Source organism: Bombus flavifrons, chromosome 14 (assembly GCF_040668555.2).
Source record: "Bombus flavifrons isolate JBK064 chromosome 14, iyBomFlav1_principal, whole genome shotgun sequence".
In the NCBI taxonomy this organism is placed as follows: domain Eukaryota; kingdom Metazoa; phylum Arthropoda; class Insecta; order Hymenoptera; family Apidae; genus Bombus; species Bombus flavifrons.
Genome location: NC_138455.1, coordinates 6,668,502 through 6,695,059, shown reverse-complemented (window position 1 = coordinate 6,695,059; position 26,558 = coordinate 6,668,502). Strand labels below are relative to the sequence as shown.

At 35.5% G+C, this 26,558-nt stretch overlaps 1 protein-coding gene across 1 annotated transcript in view; it reads right to left on the bottom strand.

Moving 5' to 3' along the window:
- LOC138186705 (extracellular serine/threonine protein CG31145) overlaps positions 1-26,558 on the bottom strand; it is a 93,888-nt gene that overhangs the window by 4,336 nt on the left and 62,994 nt on the right. The window contains exons 2-6 of the mRNA XM_069126812.1: positions 24,711-24,835; positions 18,332-18,407; positions 7,054-7,146; positions 6,581-6,885; positions 3,250-3,523 (exon numbers count right to left, since the gene is read on the bottom strand). Coding sequence (XP_068982913.1) covers positions 3,250-3,523; positions 6,581-6,885; positions 7,054-7,146; positions 18,332-18,407; positions 24,711-24,835 — 873 coding nt within the window. The remainder of the gene's footprint in view (positions 1-3,249; positions 3,524-6,580; positions 6,886-7,053; positions 7,147-18,331; positions 18,408-24,710; positions 24,836-26,558) is intronic.

Genomic DNA, 26,558 nt, shown 5'->3' with positions numbered 1-26,558 from the left:
AGAATCCCATCTTCTGAAACTTTAACACATACTTTTTAAACAATTTTTTAAAATACAATTACATTATAATTCACACTTTCACTGCTATTCAGTTATTGCAATAATTTTGCTTTGAAACAGCTATTGTATTGTTGGTTTTATTTAGTATTACAACATTATGTAGTGATAACTATTCGGTATTGTTATTCACTGATTTGATTGATTGATTATTATTATTATTGGATTTATTGTATATATTTCGTTATATAATTGGATTGAATAGTATTGGATTAGTCTAAAAATTGAAAACTTCTGATATTTGGTGAGATTAAGGACAAGTAAAAAGATTCTGGAAAGAAAATTCGTAAAGCTATTCGATATATACATATACCGTAGTATATCTGCACATACTGTTTAATAAAAATTTTTTTTAAACCAATGGAAATGAATAACCTTCAGTTTTTTTTAATTTCTCTATGAAATTTCAAGGTAACTTAATAATTATTAATGAAGCTAAGAGATAGCAATGCTATTTCTAATCAAAGAAACATGGAATGAAAAATAATAAACGTAACGATATATGTAAGAGCGTATCGCTTCTGGGGAAGGAAAATTAGATTTCAATAGTAGTGAAAGTGTCAAACGATTAAATTTTATCTTTCTCAAACCATTTACAAGCAAAAAAAAAAAAAAAAAATGGTGTACTTGTACTACTATAAGAGTTGTTTCGTTTTCTCTTCGCCTGCATTGTTATTACAGCGCATAAAAAGGTAATAGAGAAATCTTATGCTCGATAATATGAGAAGAAATTACGAACACGATCCTCGACAAACTGTTATTCCAGCTAATCAAACATCATGTTACGTTATAAATGCAACGATTTCGTGAAATATATTTGATACAGTATAGCCCTATATGTGTTTCGTATTAACGCAGGTTGGAATAGTTGAATGGGAACTAAATGAAAACGAAATCATAATGAAAGAGAAGTAACCATGACTGACACGATGAAGTAGCTGCAATGAAGTACCCACAGGATGCAATTATCCTATGATATCAGGTTTAATGGACAACGTGTGGGCTTCTTCAATGCGTCTTGAACGACCAGCACAATTTCATTCAAGAAGATACTCTCTGTTAGCTATGTTCTACGATAATAAGCAACTAGATCAAACTAAAACGAAATTAACGATACTCTGGGTTCGATTTGCTCGTATTATTACACGATTATTAAGAGAAAAATAGTTAACATAATTACTACTCTACGTGAAGATGAAAAGTCACGAGACATAAAAAATACTGTAGCCACGCGAAGAGTAAAAAGCAAAATACGATGATTCACTTTCACGAATAGAAACATTCTGTGTGTCTTGTTTCTAGTAGGTTTGTTAAGTTATTTTCAGAAGTGGAATATTCGAGACACGTGCGCTAGTACCATAAATACACCGAAACCCAAATCAAACCCAAAGAAACATCAAAGAATCTAATGGTTGGAATTATCTTGACATTCTCACTGTTTTCATAAAGAATTCAACAAACGGATTCCGAGCGGCAGCATATATACATAACAACTGAAGATGAATAGCTGAGCGAAAACGAGAAGGATAACTCGAGGCCGTAAAGGTTTAAAGAAATCAGCGAATCCTGGGAACCGAGATCCAGATTACCGCGTGGAATTCAATCTGCGAAACGAGTTATCTCGATTTTTATCGAGACAGTGGCAGGTGTCGTGCTTGTAGAGAAACACGCGTGCCGGAGATTCTGGCGAAGAAGATATCGGCTACCGGTTTCGACCTAGCGGACACGTAACGACGGCCTAAGTAGCGTGTCGGACAGATCGATAATCGTTTGCTGTTATCGTGCATCGGTCATTTGGTGCACGTACATCTACACGTACGCTCGCGGACACACACAAAAAGCCAGGTACACATTCGTGGAGATGTGTGCACGCGTGTGTAGCTACGCGTGTCGACGAAATCCGCTCTCGTTGAATTTATCGCGGCCGTAAAAAGCCTGGTCCCCGTGAATTCGCATCAAAGCGGAGATTCACGAGCGATGCTGGCGACGGCCAATTCTGGTAAAACGTTTCACTCCGAAATCCGCCTTATCCAGCCCCCCGGGGCCACGGCTCGTAAAGTTTCCCCAGCGTTTCCCTTTTTCGAAATCCGCCGAGAGGCCATCCAGAGAGGGGAAGGGAGCCCCGCTCTGAATTGTAAATTCGACCCAGATCGATCCTCTGCGCTCTCGCGACACCAGCCCCCGATACGATCGTACCCACAGCGTCGAATTAGAGCCACGTCCAGATCCACGATCTTGCCTTCGTTCTATCTCCTGTTCCCTGTGGCATTGTGTCGATTGGAGAAATTAATAGGAGATCGGATAGACTGATTTATGGGTGGAGATGTGCAGGCGAAAATCGAAATATTTGATGGATTTGTTAGAAAGAGTAGAGGTTTCTGTCTATACAGTGGCTAAGGCCAGTATTTTTACCATCGTTGTGTTTATTATAGCGATTATACTATTAATAATTAGTACACGCTGGTAAAATCGAGATACATATTGTTATTATAAATTTTCTTCTTCGTCTTCTTTTACGTTTCATGTAGCATCTATATTGTGGTCATTAACGACGATGTTTGAGTTGTGTGAGTTAGATTTTGTTGAACATATTGATTTCCTTAAGGTAGCTATTGTATTTCTTATATAGTCTCCTGATGTTAGAGCTTTGTTTGGTTTGTTGTATTTTTGTCTTTGGTGCTTTGTTCTTCTACACTCATAATTAGGTGATTAATGGTTGGTCTTGACAAAGGGATAGTGTGGTGGAACTGTTTTTTTGATTAACTATTCGTGCGTTATTTTTTAGCATCCGGTACGCCAGGCCAGTACATTGCTTCTATTCGTATCGTTGAATGAAATTTTGTTGCTAGAAATGTTATACTACGTTGTAAACCTTTGCTCCTTCGGTTAAAGTTCAGATTTTCTCCCATTCTTCTTTTATTGCTGTTTTTGTTATTTCCATAATATATACACACACACCCACATATATACACACATATATATATTATAAATAGGAGTGTACAAAACTTCAAGTATTTTACTTATGAGTAGGAATGTCAAGCAAATCCTACAAAACAATAGAGTTTCCCTACGTAAAGAACGTGTTCGCAATAAAACGAATTTGATACAATAATAGGAACTGGAGCGAAATTATCCGAATCCAAGTTACGATAATCAATTAGAAAGAATTTCTATAATACTGAAAGAACTTACTTTAAAAGGGTGCTTAGAGTTGTTTGTCTGATCATACAGCACTGTAAGATGGGGGCCAAGATAGAGATCTCATCATGGAAAGCTCTGCCAAAACCTCTACCGTGATCCAAGTGCAAGGGGAAAGTGTTGTTGCCGAAAATCTTGAACGTCTCGTAATGGTGTCTGTCCATGTTTCCCATAAGGAAGTCTAAGACGGCCATGTCCATTAGATCTAGCAGCCTGCGACCCTCGTGATATGGTGGAATTTCTTTTACCAGGGAACAGTAATCGGAATCTGAAAGCATTCAAAAATAAAATATTACTAGGTTTTAAGTTGTATTTATTTTACAGAATATTAAAATGGTACTATAGCGTGGAAGGTTGGTATTAAACGGAGATTCAACTAAACTTAATGAAAATCAATTAAATATTTCAAACTATCGCTTTTCATCGTGAAATTTTAATGTCTGATGGATATATATATATACATATATTATGTAACCAGGTTATACATGGGTTATGAGAGCTACGGAACTTTTACATTTTTAAAGCTTCAGACTATCAAATATTCAGCGATCCGCTCGATAATATACCCTTAACGATGGTAGTTTCTTTAAAACTCTAGGTTTCAATTTATAGCTTGATATTTAATTAATATATAATTAATTATTGATAACAAGAACTACTTTGAAACAAATGCTGCAGCAAATGTTGTATAAAATATACGTATAGAGTGACTCGGGAAACCATTTGAATACTTACAGAAAAATGTTCTATTTATGCGTATGGTATGTGTAATATAAAACATTTTGAAATTATCATTGTAAGCATCACACGTCTGTTACGATCATACTGCTCGAATTTCAGACCAATACGAACATGTATCGTCTATTTTCATGAGATGCCTATTTGTAAAGCAATTTGTTCAAAGTGAAAAAATTAAAACAACTGGACTCGTCATATTCTTTCCATGTGCATTTCGAAGTCTGTAAAACGAAGTCTATAAAAAGTTATCGTTGGAAGCAGAGAACTCACCACCTTAAACCAGTTTTTGTTTTATCTCGGTACAACACCTGGTTCCCGAGATATCGCCGTGCGAAGCAAGTATAATTTTTAATAATTCGATATCTCTGTCTCTATCGCACTCACACGCCGACCTACCGCAATCCAGATACCGGTGCAGCGAACAGTGAATGATGCTGATTTAGCGTTTTTTCACTGCTACTATTAAATCGTTACGTACACAATCCTACGAAAAAAGTAGGTCACGGCGATTTCCACGAATTTTGACCGTCATGCATCTTATCGCTGAACTATCGACTCGAGATATCCCGGGAACCATTGAACGTATGTATCGACTTCAAACAAAGTGCATTATAAAAAGAGCGTGCTCTGCTATGTACCGAGTATACCCAGTGGAAAATTGGTTGGATATTCCGGATGGATTTTGCAACCAGTTAAGACGGAGGGATATTATGATTTTGATCGAAAAGCAATAAATGTAAAATTGTTTTAGAAAATAGATTATTTTAAATTGATAATGAAATTATAATTTATATTAACACGTCTTGCGTTAGTCACGAAAATTTATTTATATTTGTTTGTGCACAACCGTGTATACATGTATATAAAATTATTCAGAAAATAACACAAAACTGACGTAGTTAATATTCAGGAAACGACACTAATAATTGGTGACTAGCATTTAACTTAGAAAAGAACTGACGTTTAGATGAAAGAAGCGGTTGCGCCAGTAAAAGTTCAGAAAAAGATGTAATAACAAACATGACGTAAAATCGTGGTCGTAGTAAAATGCACAAAACTCGTCGTAAATATGAAGAAAAACATTGCCGAACTATGCCCGCGACAGTTATAGATTTTGAAATAACGTAGAACTACATCACCGGCAACCAGCCAAAAACTTATAAATGACGTAGAACTACGTCAGTGGCAACCAGTTATAGATTTTGAAGTGACGTAGAACTACATCGCCAGCAACTACGGTGGCGAACAAAAGAATGTTTATAAAATAAGAAATATAAAGACAACATAGTTTTGCGAATTAAAACGATGAATATATGTGATATATATATCATAGAATAAATGATTGTTATCAACATTGAAAAATATTTTGGTAAGTATGTGGAAAAGGATACACCTCACCGGTTTCGATAGTCTTGAAATATATTGCCAAGGTCAACATACTTAAATTATAAAAAACTTCAATACAATTTATGTTACGACTATACTTCACTCTGGAGTAGGCGGGCGCGTTTTTGTATAGTCCAACCTAAATTTAACTCATTGACGAGAAATACGACTATTTTTAATATCGTATAAATAAAAAAGAAGAAACGAACGTGCTATAGATTAGGCTAGAGTAGTAAAGTGATACAATTTTTAATAAATCTATTGCTATATGAAACGTTGCACGTGAAGGTTTTCGCCTACCATATATATGCACATCGCTATTTGGCACCTATACCGGTACAACTCAAAAAATGTAAACCGTAGAGGAGGGTTTTTTCTTTTCTTTTTTAAACAAATACATAAATTACATGAACTAAAATAAATAAAACTACATTTTTTGCAAAGAAATCTTCGTAAGTCATCTCAACGACATTACAAGACTGACACTTGTAGCGTCACAAAACAACTGAAGATGAGTCAGTGTCGCTGTAAAACCAAGATCAGGTTGATAGCGACATAAGTAATAATTTTCCCTTCTAACGCAAAATTGAGGGAGTTATAAAGATACCGTTTTATATGATAAAAGCAGAAACATAATGTAGGCTTTCTTTTTGATGAAAGAAAATATGAAATTTGTCGAGTTGTTCCATTATCGTTGCCAAGCATCGACATGTCCTCCACACGTAACCTAATGACAAAAGTATATTTGCTAACATATACAAATAATAATAAATCAAGTAGTAATCGAATGTACAATACATTTGGAAAGTGGCATTTGCGAAATGGAAACAAAAATTAATTCATGACGATCGGATACTAATCCGACGCAACCTACAACTCGTTGATTTATCCTTTTTTATTTATATTAAAGATAATTAGCATTAATGAGTTAAATTTAAGTTGAGCTACATATATATAATTTAAGTTAAGTTATATATATATATAGGGATAATATAACCTTGACGACGTATTTCAAGCTCATTGAAATCAGCCAAGTGTGCTCTTTTCTACATAATTACAAAAATCATTGATACAGAAAATTATTAAAATGCACATCGCATCAGTTTTCACCTTTCTTTTGTTGATACTTAAGGATGACGTAGAACTTGTAACCGCTTGTGAATGTGTTAATAAACTAGATTCGAGGGAAGAAAAATCTCACCGTGCTCCCACTGCGCCTTCTTCCTCTTGTGATAACTCCTGCGCCATGGATGTCGCCAGGCCTTCCTCGCAACGAAAGATTTATCCGGCAAGAACGCGGCGAAGCTCCCTTCAAGGGTGTCCGGATTTCCGCAAATCGCGTGCGCCGTATCGCAGTAATAACTGCACTTGCCGTGGAAGCAGATATTACCGGCAGGACTGACGAAGAACGTCTTCAGCAGCTCGCCGTCGGCGATCTGATAAATCTCTGTCGTTAGGTTCAACGTTCTACCGGTGACTGGCATCGCCCTTCGGAATCCCAGTAGTCTGCAACAGCGAATCGTTCGATGAGGGCAAACTTTTCCACGCTCATTCCTCTCGGATCCAAGAAACTATACCGATAACGTTGATTAATCGGAGATCTTGTTTTTCATAGATCGCCTTTTTCCTTTCTTTTTTTCTAATAAAATTTCGATCGATAGAATACTTGGTTACCTGTCCAGATGAAACGCTGCGATCTCTGCTGTGTGTCTCTCGAAGTCCGTGAAGTAGAAGTGATTTGGTAAAGTTTGCTGTTCTCGTGGAAACCTGGTACATTAATGAGAAAAAAAAAGAGATAATATTGAACTGTTAATGATTCAGAGGAGTTGGAATAAAGCTTTGAAATAAAACTTTGGTATTCTCTTGCTACGAATTTAGTTGTTTTTTCATACGGATAGGACGCATTAAAAATTATAACGATGTAAATCGAGGTTGGGAAAAATTAGAATTTTCACAAATATCGTCGCTTTGGTGGCGTAGTTAATTAAGGTATAATTAGATTGCGGATGTTTATGCATTTATGGAAAATTTAAATATGCAAAAATAACCAGAACGCATGTGACATTCAAGTAAAATACGTAAAATATTCAAAGTAAAGTAATCGTTATAATTTTAACGGGCGAATCAAATTCCTATTTAGTTTCCACTTCTTTATATAGTTTATAAAATTACGAATTTGCATAAATTGATACGGTTCCATAATTTGAACAAATATGATGCATTTCTTATAACGATAAACAGAAATAGAGCGTTACTCTATGAAAAAGAGTAATCTGACTTATACCACTGTGATTTTCAACCAGCCACAAGCTTCTCCGAAAAATTATTGCAATGCTATTTACACTTCAATTTGTTTGAAACATTGGAATAATAAATAAACGGCAACAAAGAAATTTGATTAATACATTCAATTTAAATCGCAAATGAAAGAAACGTGCAAATTATTTGGAAATTTTCGTAGAATACAAAATTCAGGTGTATCTGAGTCAAATCAAGAAACGAACGTTGACCTAGAATAACGTAGAACGTATTATCCGATGGAAATGTTTTTCGTGATTTTCCACCTCGATCGTGGGACTCGTGGGAAATTCCTTGTTTTCTCGGAAATATTTTCCGGTTCAAGGGCATCGTCGAGACCCAATGAGAATGCACGAGCCTCTCTCCACGTGGAAAAAGAAAAAAAAAAAAAAAAGAAAAGAAAATACACGGAAGAGAAAGTAATTTCCACTTTCGCGACAATGTCAAAACACTCGCGAAGAAATCTTCCCATAATTGAACATGACAATCTTACTTTATCATCTTCATTTTTCATTTTCACTTTCTCGAGGGAATAACTCACGCTTTATTACCACGTTCTGAATTTCATTCAATCGAAATTTCGTAATTGATTCAAACCGAGATTCAGATAAGAGAGGAATTTTCATCTCGGTTCTACGATCGTTTTCGTTGCCTGAAAAATGTTTTGCTCGTTCAAGGCCGTAGCACGTACAGCTACGCGACAGTTCCGAGATGTCGGAATCCAGAAGCAAGCGATTTCTCGAGAAAACATAACCCTACAGAGAAAGAGAAGAAGAAACGGTTTTCTCTTCGTTTTCTCCCGCCCCTCTACCCCGTTTCCGGTTCTATCGTGAAAGTCGACGGCGATAAATAAAAAAAAAACCGTCTCCGGGGAATCCTTCTCGTACGTGTGCACCTTTCCTTACGAAATATGGCGCTAGAACAAGAAACCCAGAATTCCGTGGATCTACTGACGTTGAGCGAGTACGTGCTACGCAGGCTCTATAAGAATGTAAATAATGGGACAAAACTTTCAGAAAGAGAGTGTTCGATTTTAAATGTTTATGAATTAATTCTAAACGATGGTATCATTGGGTTATAGATAACCGTCATAGTACATATATAGGGTTTTTCCGAAACCATGATACGAGCGGTCGGATGGTGATTCTACGTGCAAAAATACATCGAAGAAAAGAGTAACAGTTTTTTCGTTCAAGGCTTCGTTTTCGAGAAAAACGAGTTTGCAAACTCGTCAGCTACCCGTATCATGTATTGACTGATAGTGTCGAATTACGAAATTTCTGTTTCTGCTCGTGCCAGTATTACTAAACATGGGCAATGTCACAATTCGTTAAATGGTTTACATTACATTATATTACATGGTAACAATACAGTGGTCATGAAAAGTATTGGCATACCATTGTATTTAGTATAATATCTATTATCGTATATATTATAACATTTATTATTCTATTCATTATTACATTCATAAAGCAATTCTGGTCTAGAGTGCCATTTTTGGGAATTTTATTGAATTTTTTCCATAGAAACCACGATATTTCTACTAGTAAACTTTTGCATACACATATTTGATAATGTTTGAAGGACATTCATCTTTCTTCTTAAACGAAAATGATCGAACTATTTTAAGCGAAAAATTAAAAACTTACGCGAGTTATGTAAATGTCATTACGCGGAGTTCTTTCAGAAAGAAAATCTCTTACTAGTGTCTGGCACAATTCTAATTATTCTACATATCTGAAAGGGAAAAATAGAAATACGTCTATGGTGTGAACGTACACTTGACTCTCAGCAATTAACTATCTCTACTCTAATTAGGTTATGAAGTAAAAAAATGTTTCTGTCCGCGTATTAACAAGATTATAAAAATATTCCTAATTTCTTATATTTCGCGGTCGAGGATGAAAACATGAGTAACTTGAAATAAAACTATCTTTAATCTCGATACTTAGCAAACTTTTTGCATATTGCGATCCAATATCCAAACTTTTACCAACTTTGAATCAAAATTCCACTGAGAATACTGAAATACTTTCGCTTCTCATTAACCCGGTTCGAACTTCGTTTTATCAGTGCCTGGTGCAAATAATTCCTACTAACCATTCAGCAGACTCCTAATCAAAATGATTTTTTAGTTTCCCATTTTTTAATTACGAACCGAATAATCGTATTATCATTTCGTTTGATGTAATGGTATCCAGTAACTACGAAACTATGTAATTAGCAAAGGCTGTGAGGTTGATGATAACGGTAGAAAAATTTCGAACCAAAATTTCTCAATTAAATACAAGTACGTTATATTTCACGTCTCTGTGGATTGTTTATCGGCGAATAAGAGATGAAAATCAAATGAAAATAGCAAGCAAGTTTTCGCTTAATATCTAATAATAAAATGTGGATCTTTATGCAAATTTATATTTTCATGGTAAGATAACATGAAGAAAAGAAGCCTAAATTACGATTTATACTTAGAGGTGGTAAGTGTTATTTCGTTAGAAAATTGATCATCAACTTTTATTTCCTCCAGTAACTTTTTTTTAATACATTGAATCCAATTCCCTCCAAATTCCATGTCGAATAATTTCCCGGGAAATTACATACATTTTTATGCACTCGTGACGAATGTAAAGGTGCAGAAATCCAAATAATGCGTACATGCAGAAATATTTATGTAAAATAAACAAAGTGGAGTACTCCTCGTAATTTTTAGTGAGCGAAACAAAGTACTATGCAGGTTCCCTTCATAAAGACACGCAATTGCATAAAAGTCCGTCGTCTATGTTATGAATTTTATCAAAATTGATAATTGCACTCGAGGATGTTTCTTATAAGATAAAAAGAATCGTCAAATTTCTGCGGAATATCGACTACGGAAAGAACGAAACAAGGAGAAGAACGCTGGGCGGAACTTTTCCAAGCAGGCTGGGCTAATTAATACGACGGTCGTGCGGTAATTAGCCCGTAATTTGCATCCGATTAAAAGTTAACTGGCATCGCGAGGCTGCCAGCCAACCCTTGCTGTCTGACCTTCCGACTCCGCGGCATAATTCTGTTTACCAAAGGCTCCTTCCTTCTCCTTGGCGAAGCGAAATTTTCTACCGGCTGGCAGCAACGAGGTGCGCGGGAAAGATAACCAGTATTTCGTTGGAATAATTGCGCGGAATAAGACCGGGGTCGCGGCTATTTTATATTCAAATGAACTGGTTCGTACGCGATTTATTCCGGGGCAAATATTAATTGCATCGTCCACGGCTGAGGACCTACAGATTTATAGGTCAGATTAGAGGAATTGCTTTTCTTACAGGCCGCCTCGAAAATCTGGGACATACGAGCTTCGGTTTTTCTTCCTGCCTCGTTTTATACCGCAAATTGATTAAAACCCTGCTACGATTCTCGAATATCTATGTGTCGAGTACGCTCTCATTTTAACGAACAAAAAGAACAATGTTCTAAGACGTTTGATAAAAGATTGGAACGAAGAGTCGTCGCGTAAAACTACATTTTTTTAATTAACCTCTAATAAGACTTCTTTCATATTTTCTCCGGATTGAATGTATTTTTCACTGTTAGAAGAAAATGAAAGTGACCGAAAGAATTTAGTTGAACTTCTATGATGAGTCTACTTTTATGTCAATATTCTTGACAAGTAAACTTCCTGTTATATTATTTATTTATCACAATGAAGTATTTTGTGTTACGAAATAAGACAAAATAAAATGATTGTTAGAATTTTTAAATGGGGTATTAGCATACGTACTTTTATATATTGATGGTTGTTTTTTTTTTATTATCGTATTTAAAGAAGCATAAAAATGAATCATATTTGCTTGAATTATTTCTCAATTTTTTCCTATGTTTTTTTAATACATAGTACAGAGTTCAATTATTGAAATTTTTCAAGTTTGAGGTTTTGAACCTGTCGATATATTTTGCGTGTACTCCCCTACAATTTTTCGTGCACGAGCAACTTTATACGAGTCACGTATACGTATGTACGAGTGCTCGAGATTTTTGTAAAGCTCGTAAAACCAGTTCCATTGGAATTTGCTATATCGTGAATGGTCAAACGCTAATTGTGGCTAGAACTAATGATGTAGGTCGATGGTAATTATTACTGGTCGATTAGTCGACCGAGTGGTGGAAAGCGAATAAAAAACATCCGACCTACGACCAGCAACTTCTTTTCCTCGGTTGGTTAAACTAAACATGCAAAGCGTGAACAATGATTTAGTTCAATTATCAAAGTATAGAGAATGCTTTCTAGCTGACTCATGCTTTTCAAAGACATTTATTAATATCATTCGCGGTTCTTTTGACGAGATAAAGTTTAAAAAAGTTGGCCGAGGTGCAACGAGGAAGATTATCGAAATTTGTTAGTAAAATGCGAAAAAAAGAGAGGTGTTTTTAATAATGGAGTACACGGGATTCAGACGCTAAAGTTTCGCGGCAAATTTAATAACGCGAACTTCGCTAGCCGCAGGAAGGTGGATAAGAAGGAAACTTGTGTTTCTCGCAAACCATATAACCAGCAATTTTATTTTTAATAATCGTTCCAGAAATTGTTGAGGAATAAATAGACATTTAAAGAATGTAAGATGTATGGAAATTGAAAAATAGAAAAGATATAAGATTTCTATGCATGTCCAAAATATTCCATTTTTAGAAACGCATATTTCAATAAATTCTAAAAAGAATGCCTTTATACATCGGTGTACATACGAATGTTAAAAGATTGAAATCATATGTGGAAGAGAAGCTTTTCAGTTTTAATTATTTTATAATCAACATTGTACTTTGATGAGCTGTAACTCATTAAATGATGAAACTGGCGGTAATTTAAGCGCGTTATATTTTCTTCGCAAAAACATGGAAAGAAATAAGCTTCTTAGAAGCATGACATAAAAAGACATTTCAACCTAACATACAATTTCATATTTACAAGCAAACAGAATGGTTCAGAAAGCCTGCTAAATACTCCAATAATTTCTTCATCCCTACAAATTAGCGTATTTTCCCCTTCAAAGATCAAATACAATTTTCCATTTACAAATATAAATATGTTAATTAGAAAAAAAAAATAAAAAATAGAAGAGAAATATAAGAAAGTGGCACAACCTAATACACCAGCCACCTCAATCTACATCTATTTGTTCTTTATCGTTCAAAATCATCGTCCTTTTTGCAAAAATAAAATTCACAAATATAAAAATGTTTATGGAAAAGAAAGAAAATATGAGAAAGCAGTATTACTTAATACATCAGTCACCTCAATCTTTAGCTATTCCTACTTGATCCCCTGAAATCACTGCCTTTTCTCCAAAAATGAAGTATAATTTTATGTACATCCATGAAGATAAAAATATTTATTAAAAAAGGGAAAAAGAAATATAAAAAAATAGTACGACCTAATACACTAGCCACCTCAATATCCGTACCATAACCACGTCAATCTTCATCTATCCCTTATTTATCCTCCGAAATCGCCATCTTCTCTTCAAAAATAAAATCCACAGATATAAAAAAAGAAGTATATATATATATACGTAAAGGGAATATAGAAAAGTAGTACAACCTAATACACTAACCACTTGAATCTCCATCTACTTCTTCTCCATCTTTCGAAATCGCCGTCTCTCCTCCAAAAGTGGAAATAAAAGTCGAATCTGGCAGCTCGAACGAAATCGAAAATCACCGTTCAGATTCAACGAGCAGTTGTTCATCTGCCCGAAAATCCAAAGCTCGCAATCAAAGAGCCTTGAAGCGGGCTTCGAATAAAAAGAAACCGAGCGAAGAAATAATTTCGCGAGAAGGAACGTCGTCGTGAAAAATTGTCCATTCAATGAATCTCTCTTCGTTCGAGAGTGGAAAAGGAAAAAAAAAAAGAAAAGGGAAGGAACACGAAGAGCGAAAGAGAAAGTCAGAACTGGTTCGTTTCGTGAGGAGAGAAAGAGGTGTCCTCTTTAAACGTGTAACGAGAGCTTATTGCGGGATTGGTGGCGCTGCAGACGCTGGCAATTTTGTGGAATTCCAGCTTTCTTCCTCCTCCCACCCATTGACACCCAAACGATTCCAGCCCTTTTCGTAGCGTGTCAGAGGATGGTCCAAGTCCGGAAACTTTCCCTGAAACTTATTGCCGAACTTATTACCGGAGTTTAAGCCGGCCTTGGCCACTTATCGTGGAATCTTCGGCCGACCGGAAGTTTAAAGGGCCAAGTGTGTGCACGGAAATGGTTGGAGGAGGTCGAACCCCCGGGAAGAGACAAGAGGGATAAAAAGGAGTCGCAATAAGCGTCCCGACGAGCCTCACTTGTCTCGAATTTTCTCTCCACTTCGGGATATTACGTTTTCTCTTGCTTTATTCTTTCGCTCCTTTCCCCGGTTCTTCCGGTTCCGGAACACGGCGATGGGTATTTGCCGCGAGTAACGAGGGGCTGACGAAAATTATTGTGAAAAATCGCGCGAAATTAAAACGCAGTGGATACACAAAGAAAGAGAACCGATAATTGGAGAATTAACCCTTTACGATCATATTTATTGGATAGAATTAACTTTCATTGAACGAATTCTAATTACATGATCTTGGATGCGATGTATTGAATTTATTAATTTTCTTCTTTGAAGTTTAGATACATTTAATATAATTGTATCTCTCTTTGTTTCGTTTTATACTGAAAATTGTATCTTATACTCTTCTATCGTGTGACATGTTTCAGAGCTTCAAGGCGTCTTTCAATCTACAATTCTATTTCATTGTCACTCGTTTATTATACGTTAGATGTGATTTATTGGATGGAATTAACTTTCATTGAACGAATTCTAATTATATGATCTTGGATGCGATGTACTGAGTTTATTAATTTTCTTCTTTGAAGTTTAGATATATTTAATATAATTGCATCTCCCTTTGATTCCGTTTTATACTGGAAATTGTATCTTATACTCTTTTATCGTGTGACATGTTTCAGAGGTTCAAGGCGTCTTTCAATCTACAATTCTATCTCATTGTCACTCGTAGATAAGTATGATCTATATAGCTCTCACTTCTTTAGTTGTGTAATTATGTTGATAAAAATATAAATTTGTACCGTAATGATTAGTCACTCTGATAATTCCAGTTCTTGAAATTTACACATTTTTTTCGTTGGAAAATAAATGTAACGCAAATGAAAATTTGATTATGATATATCAATTTGGATGATGTTTCAAGAAAACATTTCATAAATATATTATACATAGAGCATGATAGAATATAAAATTGTTTATGTACGGAACATAAAAATGTCAGAAACGCTATGAATTTTCCGAACATTTAAAAAAATGTCTTAAAAACTTCGATACCTTGGTCTTGTCTGTCGTTTCACTTGTAGCAGTCAGTTATCTCTGGCGAGCATAAATAGTAGTCGTAATTAAGCAGTAAGAAGAGCAAAATCAGGCTTCTCAGAGTTGCGAACGAGGGTGCAATGGGCTCGAAGATAGGGCGAGGAAAGTTTGGTATTTCGAGGTCGCAGCCAGAGCGAAATTACTTCTGCAGTTTGTTCGCGACGTAGCTTTTCGTCGCGATCCCACGAGACTGGATTCGAAATACACCTCGATAAGAACGAGAAATTAACGCGAGAAACATCGGTCCTCCGCAACTTCCTGTCGACGCAATTGACCCGTATAAGTTAAGAACAGCTCGTATCCGGTCTGGAAACGTGCACAATTTATTCGAGAGGAAACTAAGCAGCAATATCTTTTACGATTGAGATCTACGACGATAATAGACAATTAAATCTATTCTCAGACAGGATAATTAACTCTGCCATTCAATTTCGTTCAAGATTTATGATTTATGACGATTACGGTGATTTACGATTAATAAGAGAGTGCCTTCTTTTTACTGCAAAAGGTGATTTAAAGAATCTCAATTCTTCGCCACTTAATTTTCATAATCTTCCTAATCTTATTATTATCATCAATTTCGATATTTGTAAAATAATCATCGAAGAAAGAATTTTCTATGTTGGAACTAATTTTCTGTTATTTTGAGTAGAAAAAAATACTTGTGTATATCGTTCTCGAATCCAAAGGCAGAGAGCAATTTAATTTATAGATTTGTTAATTTATACCGACGAAAACAGGACGAATTTACGTTGCAATCAAATATTTCGGATTAAATATTTTCCGAAATCCCGCTGTACACAGATTTAGAGTCTTCTATAGTAAAGTGATCAATTCTGTTAAATAAATCCATTAACAAACTAGTAAACCCATAAATGCGATTACTTGGAGCATAGAAAAAGGACAAATTATTTTACTTGTCCTTATATTCTAGCTGCAAACAAAATACTAATGACATAGAAATTTTGTTTTCGAAATATAAAAAAGAAAAGAATAAAATTTACAATTCGTTTCTTAGATTTATAACTCATTTTTCATAAGTATCATAACTTTAGTGAAACGAGAGGGAAAATGGGCGAGTAGGAGGTTGAAACTGCGTACAATAAAAAAGAAAAAAAAAAACGAAAAGAATGAACGTGTCTAAAATGTTTTGCGACCCTCGATGCTCGTTTCCTCCAGTCTGCTTAAGCTGGGAAGTGTTCTTAAGCTGAAAGACAATGGGAGGATGTGACGTATCGCGTTTTCTGGAGGGAAAAAAGGGAGAGTGGGCAATGATAATTGAGTGGAAGAGAGGCAAGGACAGTTGGAGTGGCTCTCGCACGGCACGAGGCACTTGGCCCTCCACTTATGTAATTGTGCTCGTAATCCCATCCACGTAACTTTGTCAACCACGTGGCAAGAAAAACCGCAGGCCTCGTTCCTTTCTCTTACTCTTCTTCTGTTCGCATTTAACTGACGAATCTTTCTCCTTTTCGAGAAGGAAAGCGTAGGAAGACCTGAGAATAATTTCGTAATAGCTGGCTGGCTAATAGCTTTTTCTTGTAAAATGCTTGAAGCGAATCAAATTTGTTATTTGAGCCACCGAGAAGAGAAACTGATCGATTTCATAATCCTTAAAACTTCCTCAGTAACAGTGGAAAGATACGATTAATTTAGCGCAGATATTTATGGAAATTTATATTTTTATAAATGGAACTAATGAAATGGAATTTAGGTAGAAATTTGTTTCGTGCATTAAACACTGAGTACTATAATGAATATTCTATTCTGGAAATTTTCTATATTTTTGCATATTATATGATTTCTATGGCATTTTTATATCTTCAAATTCCCTGTAAATGCATAAAAATCCTCACGTCAATGGATAGTATTTAATTTTACAAAAATCAACGTAGTAACTTCAACGGAGTTGTTCAGTTTGGCTGCTGTGTGTCTTAATTATGATAATTGTATAATATATAAATTAGTACGGCATCCATAATATATTCATAAGATGTATCTTCAAGTTTAAATGCTTTCACGAGCTTGTGTATCTTCAAACTGACGCGACTGTAAAGCTGGCATGCTGTTCGTATGCAACAGGCTCAAGATTGAGGATACAACCAACTATGTTTATTGAGTTTGAGATTTATACATATATTTCCGTAGTAATTACGATATTCAAAGTAAAAGGTGGAATATTATTGCTTGAAAAATATTGTAAATATATATAAAACTTCTATAGGCACATTGTAATATTCAAAGTAAAAGCTGGAATATCATTGCTTGAAAAATACTGCGACTATTTGTAAGAATTCCGTAATAATTACAATATTCAAAGTAAGAACTCGAATATTATTGCTTGAAAAATGTTGCAAATGCAGCAATTACGTCCCTCTTCACGCAACAAATTGGATTACAAGTTTGATATATTTTCAGCATTGCAACAGCAAGACGTCCCTACTGCAACAACTTATAAGTTCTTAGGACTCAACTTCAGAGGATTAAACGGTGTATAACTCGTACCTGGAGCGCTCTCGCAAGTTTAGTGATCAAATAAATTGTTAATCCTCGGAACTAACATCCGATTCGGACGGAATTAAATGCTTTCGCTCGATTTTATCTCGTCGAAGACGCGTTTCGCGGATTCGATTCTCGTCGAAATAATCCTTAGTAAATCGTGTCCTAAGAAACTCTCTCTCTACCTCTCTCTCTCTCGCTTATCTTCATTCTCCAAGTTTCGAGCATTCATTCGTTAGACTAAGCAGCGCATCCCACCTATTCGTATATCAAACGTGACTCACATGCCTGCTCGAGATAAGCGGACAGCTTTCAAGAAACTCTCAGTTTTAGTCTTCGACCAATTACGTAAATATATGAAGGAAATTTGAGAAAAGTAAAAAAATGAAAAAATGAGAAAAACGAGGATAGTATTCGAAGTATACTTTGTTCTAAGTAACTTCATCGTCTTTTTTGTTAATATATGTTAAGAAAAATTGTAGATGGTAAAAGCAGTCTTTTTGCGATCATGTCATTACATTTTACTTGACGAAAATAATTCAGTCGGATTTTATTTAAAAGAAGTTTTAATTTATTTACTCGGAGTATTCTAAATACTAAACCGGAAATTATTCTAAAATTTGTTAAATGTCTATGTCGATACTTTCCTCATGTATCAAATGTTAAAGCAAATGTTGCTTTGTGGAAGATCAGAAACAAAGATTGCATTATTCCTGGTTAACGTTCGATGTAAGATTGATCTCTTCTTGGAAAGATTTAAATCCATTTGACTTACCTCATAGGCTTGAAGAGAGCCTGCATGTTCGAATAATTTATTTGGAGTTTCAGTTGCGTGCCGCCCTCTTTTTGAACTGCGAACAAAAAGGGAAAATACAAAGTCAGAATGGAATCAAACTATTTACTCTCTAGTCTCGCGGAAAGATATCCGATTATTGGATCGAGGTACATGAATCTCCGACTCGATTTCCTCGAGCTGAACCGGAGCAATCGAGATTTTCGATTCAATTGGTCTTAGTGCGATTAAGTCGCGTTTAATTGCGCTCTCGTCGTATACCGATACGGGGAAATAATCAACAGACACCTCTATGCAGCGTTAATCGAAATTCTCCGTTCTAAGTTAAAGGGAAGACTAAATCTCATTATAATTCCAACCATTTTGTTCCCTTACTAAGCCTATGAAATTTTATTTCCTTTAGCTGTACAGGTATCTAAAACATCTACAAAAAATCTAATAGGTACTTTCCCTAGTTTAGATCATAGTTTTTTAATCTGATTTAAAAATATACTCAAAGTGTTTTATAGATTTGTACAAGCTGAAAACTAAATCCAAATTACGGACAAGAGAAATTGATACTAAAAGAAACCAAACTGGAAAAAAGTGAAAGATGCATAGTCTAAAAATATATCCAAAATGTTCTACAAATTATACAAATTAAAATTAAATTTTATCCATCGAAAAGAAAACGTTAATAATTCAAAGTAGAAATTAACAAAATAAGATAAGGATCCAAAGCAGAAAAGGAGTGAAAAAAAATATTTCTCTGTCAAAGATAGTATTAAAATGCCATGTGGAGCATGCAGATAGGGTTTTATTTTAGGGTTAATTTAATTTAATCCAAAGTTCCTGGATGATATAATTTCGCGAGTTTTTATGACAGAAGAGAAAACGATGCGTCGCGCAAAGCTCGAGCAAGTTGAACGGGAAAAATTTCTTGGCAGAGACGCACGGAATGTAATATCGATCGTACGTCGTCCACTGTGTCAATTTCATAAATGATATATGCCTAATTTAGGTGCCAGCCGTCTGGGTTACCCGCGGTCAATTTATCATACAGGACAATTAATCGTCTGCCTGCCGTCGCGTCGCTGGAATTATTGACTCGAACTACTTAGATCCTGGGTGCTCGAAGCTTAAGCCGCCACTTACTCGGTAAAAACTAATTTACTCCTATTTCTTTTTTTCAATTAATTAAACCAGCCTATGATTCCGGCATTTTCTTCGAACATTCATTTTATTTTTGATGAAGTGAAAGTGCTAAGAAAATGACTATTGTTATTCGTTTTATAAAAATATTTTACTCTCAAGGTTACATAAATTACTTTTTACATTTCCTGATGTTTCTTCTTTCATCATCGCATATATTCGAGAGAAATTAAATTATGTTATTGTATATAATTATATAATAATTTTTCGAACATTTTGTTTCTTCTTAATTTCCAATAGAGCTATTTCGAATACTATTTTGTATACAGCATGGCCAGTAGAATGCTGACTGATTTTAATTGTTTGAAATTTCGCGTTGGTATCAGATAGATGCTTCGTCTTTGGAAATTTGTTAGAAGCTTCGAAAATTTTTCCTGTCGTTCAACTGAGATTTGTTCCATACTTAAGTTAAGAATGGTAGATCGGAAACTTCAATAATTGAAATCATTATATCGTTAATTCTCACATTTTTTTGTTTTATAAAAGAAACAAATTAACGTTCCCTCTTTTCTCTATCGAGTTATCAAATGTTTTATCAGTCATTACTTACGTCAGGTGTGTTAGCCATGTTGCAATTTCTTCCCACTGGTATCCATATTAAATAATGAAATGGTTGAAAGGACAAGTAAAAAACGTGACGTGTATCTAGGCAATTAAAATTGGCATTGAAACTTGAAAAACGACGTTGCGCAACGAAAGAAACGAGAAACCTCCGTCGCATAGCTCATTACCATTGTTACGCGATTAAAAGTCACGACTTCGCGGAACATTTCGATCACTGGTTTCTCGGAAGCGTTTCAATTTGTGTCAGATGTTGCTTTACACACCGGATAGCCATCGATTTTCGAACTTGATTGTGTGAGCAGGTCTTACCTTGAACTCGAATAAAGTTCAAAGGTCGCGAAGAGGGAAAAAGAGAAAAGTTCGGAAAAGCTGGCGTAAGGAAAACTCTGAGTGTTTATCGACAGCTACTGCCTCATCGATGAGTCAGATAAACGTTTGATAAGAAGTCTCTTAAATTGTTTTCCAATAAATGAACGAATTTCTGGATATTTTCTGATGACGTTAAAGATTTGATACATTTGAAGCATCTTGATTGTTTAATTCACGAAAATTTGCTTCTTGATTGAAGCTATTTTTGCACAAAAACAAACGATTCAATTAAAATGCTGAATTAAATGTCCGATCTTTGAAACGCATGGCCAGGCAACAAAACTTTGATTAATATCAAGAATTGTCAGGTTAAAAATTCAAGAAGTCCTGAACATTTCAATACGTTAACCAGTTAGCTGTCGCGATCTCTTTGAAAAGTGTATGCCTAAAATGTATCGCATTCTTCACACTATATACAAATTTTTCATAATAATTATCTATATATTTTTATCAGTTCTTTTTACTTTTTCTTAACCTCCAACTATTCAAAATATCATAAAATTTACGAATATATTTTAGTTTTCACTAAAATTGAAATTTAAGCAGCAAATTATAACTACGTTTTACGCACGACGAGTATACTCGTTATAACACAGAATATTGTCATTTCTTCATGACGAATATACTCGTGAAAAACTGATTAATTTACCAAAATTTCATTCCTCGGTTTGTGCTATCTTCTTGGAAAACCATCAGCAGCTATTGAAATTCTGATTGTCTTCGACTACTATCGAATCGAAGATTCGATAAATTCCGAATATTTCAATCTGTTAATTTACTGAAATTCTCTAACAATGTTTGTATTTAATTACCATATTGTATTAAATTGACACTATCTGTTTTAGAAAAATAAACGGAAATTAGAAACGATAAGTTTTTGAGGACCATGACCTGATAATACCACAGCTCAGTTTTCATCGTATCGAGTGACGAAATTCACTCTGAAGTAATTTAATTATTGTCTAGGAAGTTGGATGGGGCTGCTTTGTTACCAAGATACCGGAGCACCGTCTTTGTCCTGTTCTCCCTTCTGATCGCCGATCTCATTTCCTTCACGCCAGACCGATACCGCTTAATAATTGCATCCCCGTCGACCAGCCACTGGTTGCCGTTGATTTAACTTCCTCCTGCTACCTCCGCATCGTGATTTGTTCAACAAACTATCGTATCGACTGTATACTATCAAAATTACATCGACCCACTCGGCTTCGGTACGTGAAACTTCTCAGTTTGTTAGAAATCCTGCGACCCGGTTTCTCTACGAGACGTTTGAAAAGTCCACTTCGATCTTTGATTAAATTTTCTTTCACCCTTTCGCCACCACGCGTCACGCATATACGTGACGAGTTCTAAAAGCCGCTCGGACTATCTGCTTATCATTTTCTACTGTTATACACGTAAAAATATGTGTCATATTACGCAAGATGTTGAAAATTCGTAAAGAAAGGAGAATGAAGACGTTTTCTCTTTTACGATTGTTGATATATCTTATGGTTTCTATTGATTCTGAATTTTATTATTGAAAACTATTAAAGATGTTACGTTTTATGGTTTACGTTAATCCCTGATTTTATTGCTGGGAATTATTTAGGTCGCTGTGGCTATATGCAAATTCAAAGGAAAATTTTCTGCAAGAATACGAATATCAAAGTATTCTACAGTCTATTTTATAGTTATTAATAATATGCCGGCGCTTGTGGTCAAATTATTCGCGAAAATTGTGCAACTTGCGAATGAGTATTAAATAAATAATTAAAAATGCCAATCATTAACTCTATACGAAAATATACTAATAATTTTACTAATAATTGTTCATTTCCTATGCATCAGTCGTCAAATCCAAATCAATGCTCGTCGATGTCGAATCCATTTAATGACGAAACAACAGGAAAAAGTAAAAAAAGAGAAGCATGACAAATTTCATGGATTCCGTTCCAGTTCGAAAAGGAACAAAAGGTAAATCAAAAGCCTCCAACAATTGCCATTCGATTCGCCACTGAAAGAATGTAAAACGAAGAAAAAAGAAATAGAAATGTAAGTGGTACGCGTATGGTGAATAAAAATAATCGAGCAAGAGTGGACATAATGATCGAAGCGGAAATTGAGCGTGCGACATGGTGCCAGATCTAATTTTAAAACGTTACGCTCCGAAAGTCTGTGAGAGCTGATCTTCCTCCATTCCTCTCTCTCTCTCTCTCTCTCTCCTCTCCTGTCTGTCTATTCTGCTCTTTCCGTAGGATCGGACGATCGCGCGGCATTGTTAGTCAATGAACCGCGTAGTAGCAATTACTAAGCACAAAGCCACGGCCACAATAACACCGGTTAATTGTCTGGCTTCATGGGCCGGAGAGAAATTAATTCCAACAGAGAAGATTATTGCGCCACCGTTTCCAGATTAATTTTATGCCGGCTCGTCTAATTCCCTTCTCTCCCCGATCTCCACCCTCTCCTCCCTCCTCCCAGCTCGTTTCATTTGTTGCGTCGGCTTCGTTAGCTCCCTGGCTCGCGACGATGGAACGGACGGCGATGGGAACACGCGTTTCACTGTCTGTCACGGTTTCGTTGTCCATCGAATGGACGATCATCCCTCCATTGAATGGCCCATTATCCTCTATCGAAAAATGGATATTACAAAGATAATTAGCCAATTCGATACCGCGCGAAATCTCTTTTCACGGTTCATTTTTGTCTAAATTACTTTTGTTTGACTACTTGGATACTTAATTTATGAAAAATGGCACGTTCTTCGACGACGAAGGAAATTACTACTCTACTACAGATGGTGGAAAATCATGAGTAACGAGGGATACAGAGATTAATTAGCCGAAATTTGTATCATATATATAAGGCAACCGATGGTTTCCTGTTAAGAAACAAACACAATACGAATTTTCTGAGCAAATTAACCATTTATTTAAAGATCAATTAAAGGAAATTTCTGTTAAAATATATAATATTTGACTTCTTCCTTTCGAGAATCTAAAAATGGCAGAATATTTTGTTCAAGTTAATGATTTACTTGAAGATTAATTAACAACAATTTCAAAAGATAATTCCTTTTTTCAAAGTAACAAGGGAATATTTATTGAAGATTTATTAAGAGGAATTCCTGTTTTATGGCAAAGGCAATTGGCTTTATCCTGTCAAGAAATAAAAACGACAGAATTTTCTGATCAATTTAAGAGATTAATTGATAGGAATTTCTGCTATATTGTTGAACACACCTGACTTTTTTTCTCTCGAGAAATAAAAGCGACAGCACTTTCTCACCAACTTCATGATTTACTTAAAGGTTAATTAACAGATATTTCCATCGCAACATAAAACACTTGACCTTTTCCCCTAGAACAATAAAAACGACAGAACTTTTTCATCAAGCTAATGATTTGCTTAAAGATTAATTAATACCAATCTCTGTTATATACATAAAGGTTATGTTTTTCTGCAAAGTAACAAGGCATATTATATGAGAACTTAATAGAAATTTCCATTATATATAAAACGATAGAATTTACCGATCAAGGTAATAATTTAACCAAATCTTTTCTCTCTTTGTACATTTTTCCGCGGAACGTTGTATCGACTGAGAAAAGAATGGAGGAAGGAAGACGTCGATTTATTTCGAGCCACGTAAAATTTAATAAACGTCCACGTACGGGCTCCGCTGGCTTACCATCTATTATTTTGCCGTAGGAAAAATTCCGGGCACGATTTGCGTGCACTGTCGCTCGAAAATTTATATTACAGTATGTTCGATCGCGTAGCATTACTCGGATGTTCGGGAATTTCGATTATCATGCGCTGCATTGGCTTGGAACGAAGGTCTGACCAGTGGCGTCTGATTCTACTGAGCATTGCAATTCTGTTCGTTTACGAAGAATTTCATAAATCTACTCGGCTGGTAATAAACGTAAATTGGCAATAGATCTATTTGCCTTAGAAAATTAATTTACGATCTTCAATTTCATTGGTTTCAAATGCATTACGATAGAATTGCATTTTACTTGAGATCATCGAGGAACGAACAATTCATAGAAGTTCGCCGATTCTCTCTACTGTTTATGATTTTTCCTTCGTATAATAACAAATTACGTTTAAACATGTAAATTCAATTAGCAGGACTTTATCGTCTCAAAAAATTAAAAAAATTACTGGCAGGTTTAAAATGCATCATCGATATCTCGCAAATACGAATTTTGTTAAAAGAGGGGAACATTTGGAGAACAAAGACACTCACCAACGTGAACGATAGGCTTCGTCGCGATTTCGTGCAACAATTGGTCCACGTACTTCGAGTTTTGCGGATATAGTTCTGTCCTGGAAATTTGTAGGTGGAATTTCTCCAGCGTCGAACTGTTCTTCCTAAAACAAACAAGAAACGCTACGTCAGTCTATAATCTAAGAATCACACGTACATCGAGTAAACATGAAAAAAGAAGCAAAACAGAGTACTTGATAATATTCAATGATATCGTACCATCAGTCAGTAACATGGAACTACTAATAAAGTGATAGCTGTGTTATCTTAAGAAACATTTTCATCAGAGATTTATCAAACTAGAAGAGCTAACAGGAACGATTAATAACGAAATTATTATAGCAGGAGATTCGGTAGAATCGACTGAGAAGTGATACTAAATTTTTGGCCGATGGTGTAAGTTCAGAGATGCTGAATGTCTGGGTTACATGTGTGACGGTTCAAAAAACGCAATTCGTGGCCTTTTAAAATGCATGGGACATTGTCGACACGAGCCTGACCCCTCGTTTCACGCTGGATCTAAGGACTCCCCGCCTGTCTGATAGGCTATCCCATAGCGAGGAAGGTGTTTCCCATGGCGGTACGTGAACACCGTTAAGGCGTGCTTCTTGGCTTATCTCCGGCTGGAAGGGTTTAGTCGCGTATGCGTGACACGTGTCCACGATAACGTACATTTCCCTGTTACTTCTTCAGTCCACTAAAATGTCATCTTTTTGCTCCCTTTGTCGCTTTCTGTCTTTTCTTTCTTGTATTAGCTTAGGTTTAGAATATCCGCGGTAAAATTGAAGAAAAATGTGTAACACGTACATTATCTCAAGAGAATTTTTGACAGCTGTAGAGGAACTTCGATTTCTGTTAAACTTATTATTTTCAGGGATATCTGCAGGTCGTTAAAGTATCCAATGTTTCGTAATTGAAAGCTTCGTAAAAGTCAGGATAAATGACAGTAAATTATTTCCAGCGAATGGCATTGAACATACGTGTTAAGATAAAAAATTTATTGGATGGCCTTCGTTGATATTCGAAGCTCGATATTATCATATCGAAAAATGGAACTTCGTGGTAAATAGATTTAATGTGATAGATAGAATTTATTCATTTACGGGAGATTTGATGGCGAATTATATAGAATGTAAAAATGTATAAAACATAAAAATTAAAGCTTTCGGTATAATATACGACGAACGAAACTAATCACTATCCAGGATAAATTTCTATAAAAATTTGCCACCTAGTATATTTTTCTTTTACCTTTTTCATTTAGTACTCAACTAAAATTAAAACTCATCATTCGATTCGATTATGTCTTGACCACCTCAGTAAACTACGAAATACGCTACAAACTTTCCAAACGACCCAATAATTTCAGTCCGACTATGCTTCAACCACATTTCCACTCGATTCTTTATCCTTTTGATAGATCCATAGATTGAATCTTTACGGCGGGCAATTTTTCACTCCTTATTCGTCTAGTTGACAGTTTATAGGTAAGTGTTGCTTTAAAGAATTTCTTTTGTCCTGTGGTTTGTAAAAGAGGGTCGAAACGGAAAAGAGAAAGCTTGTTTCACGATGGTTGATCTACCGTTTCAGCGGAAAGTCTTCATCCCTGTTCTCTTCCTTTTTCTGGAAAGGAAGTCGCAGAATGGCTGAGCCATTGCTTGCCGACTTGCATACTGATCGTTCGACGACGCGTCGCGCTCAATCTTTTGAATTATCTGGAGAATCAAAGGAATGGCTGAACTTGCTGTAGATGCTGTTCTCGACTTATTCTTACAGAGCTGTAGCGATTCGTACCTTTTTTCCTGTAACGTCTGTAGATTTTTTATT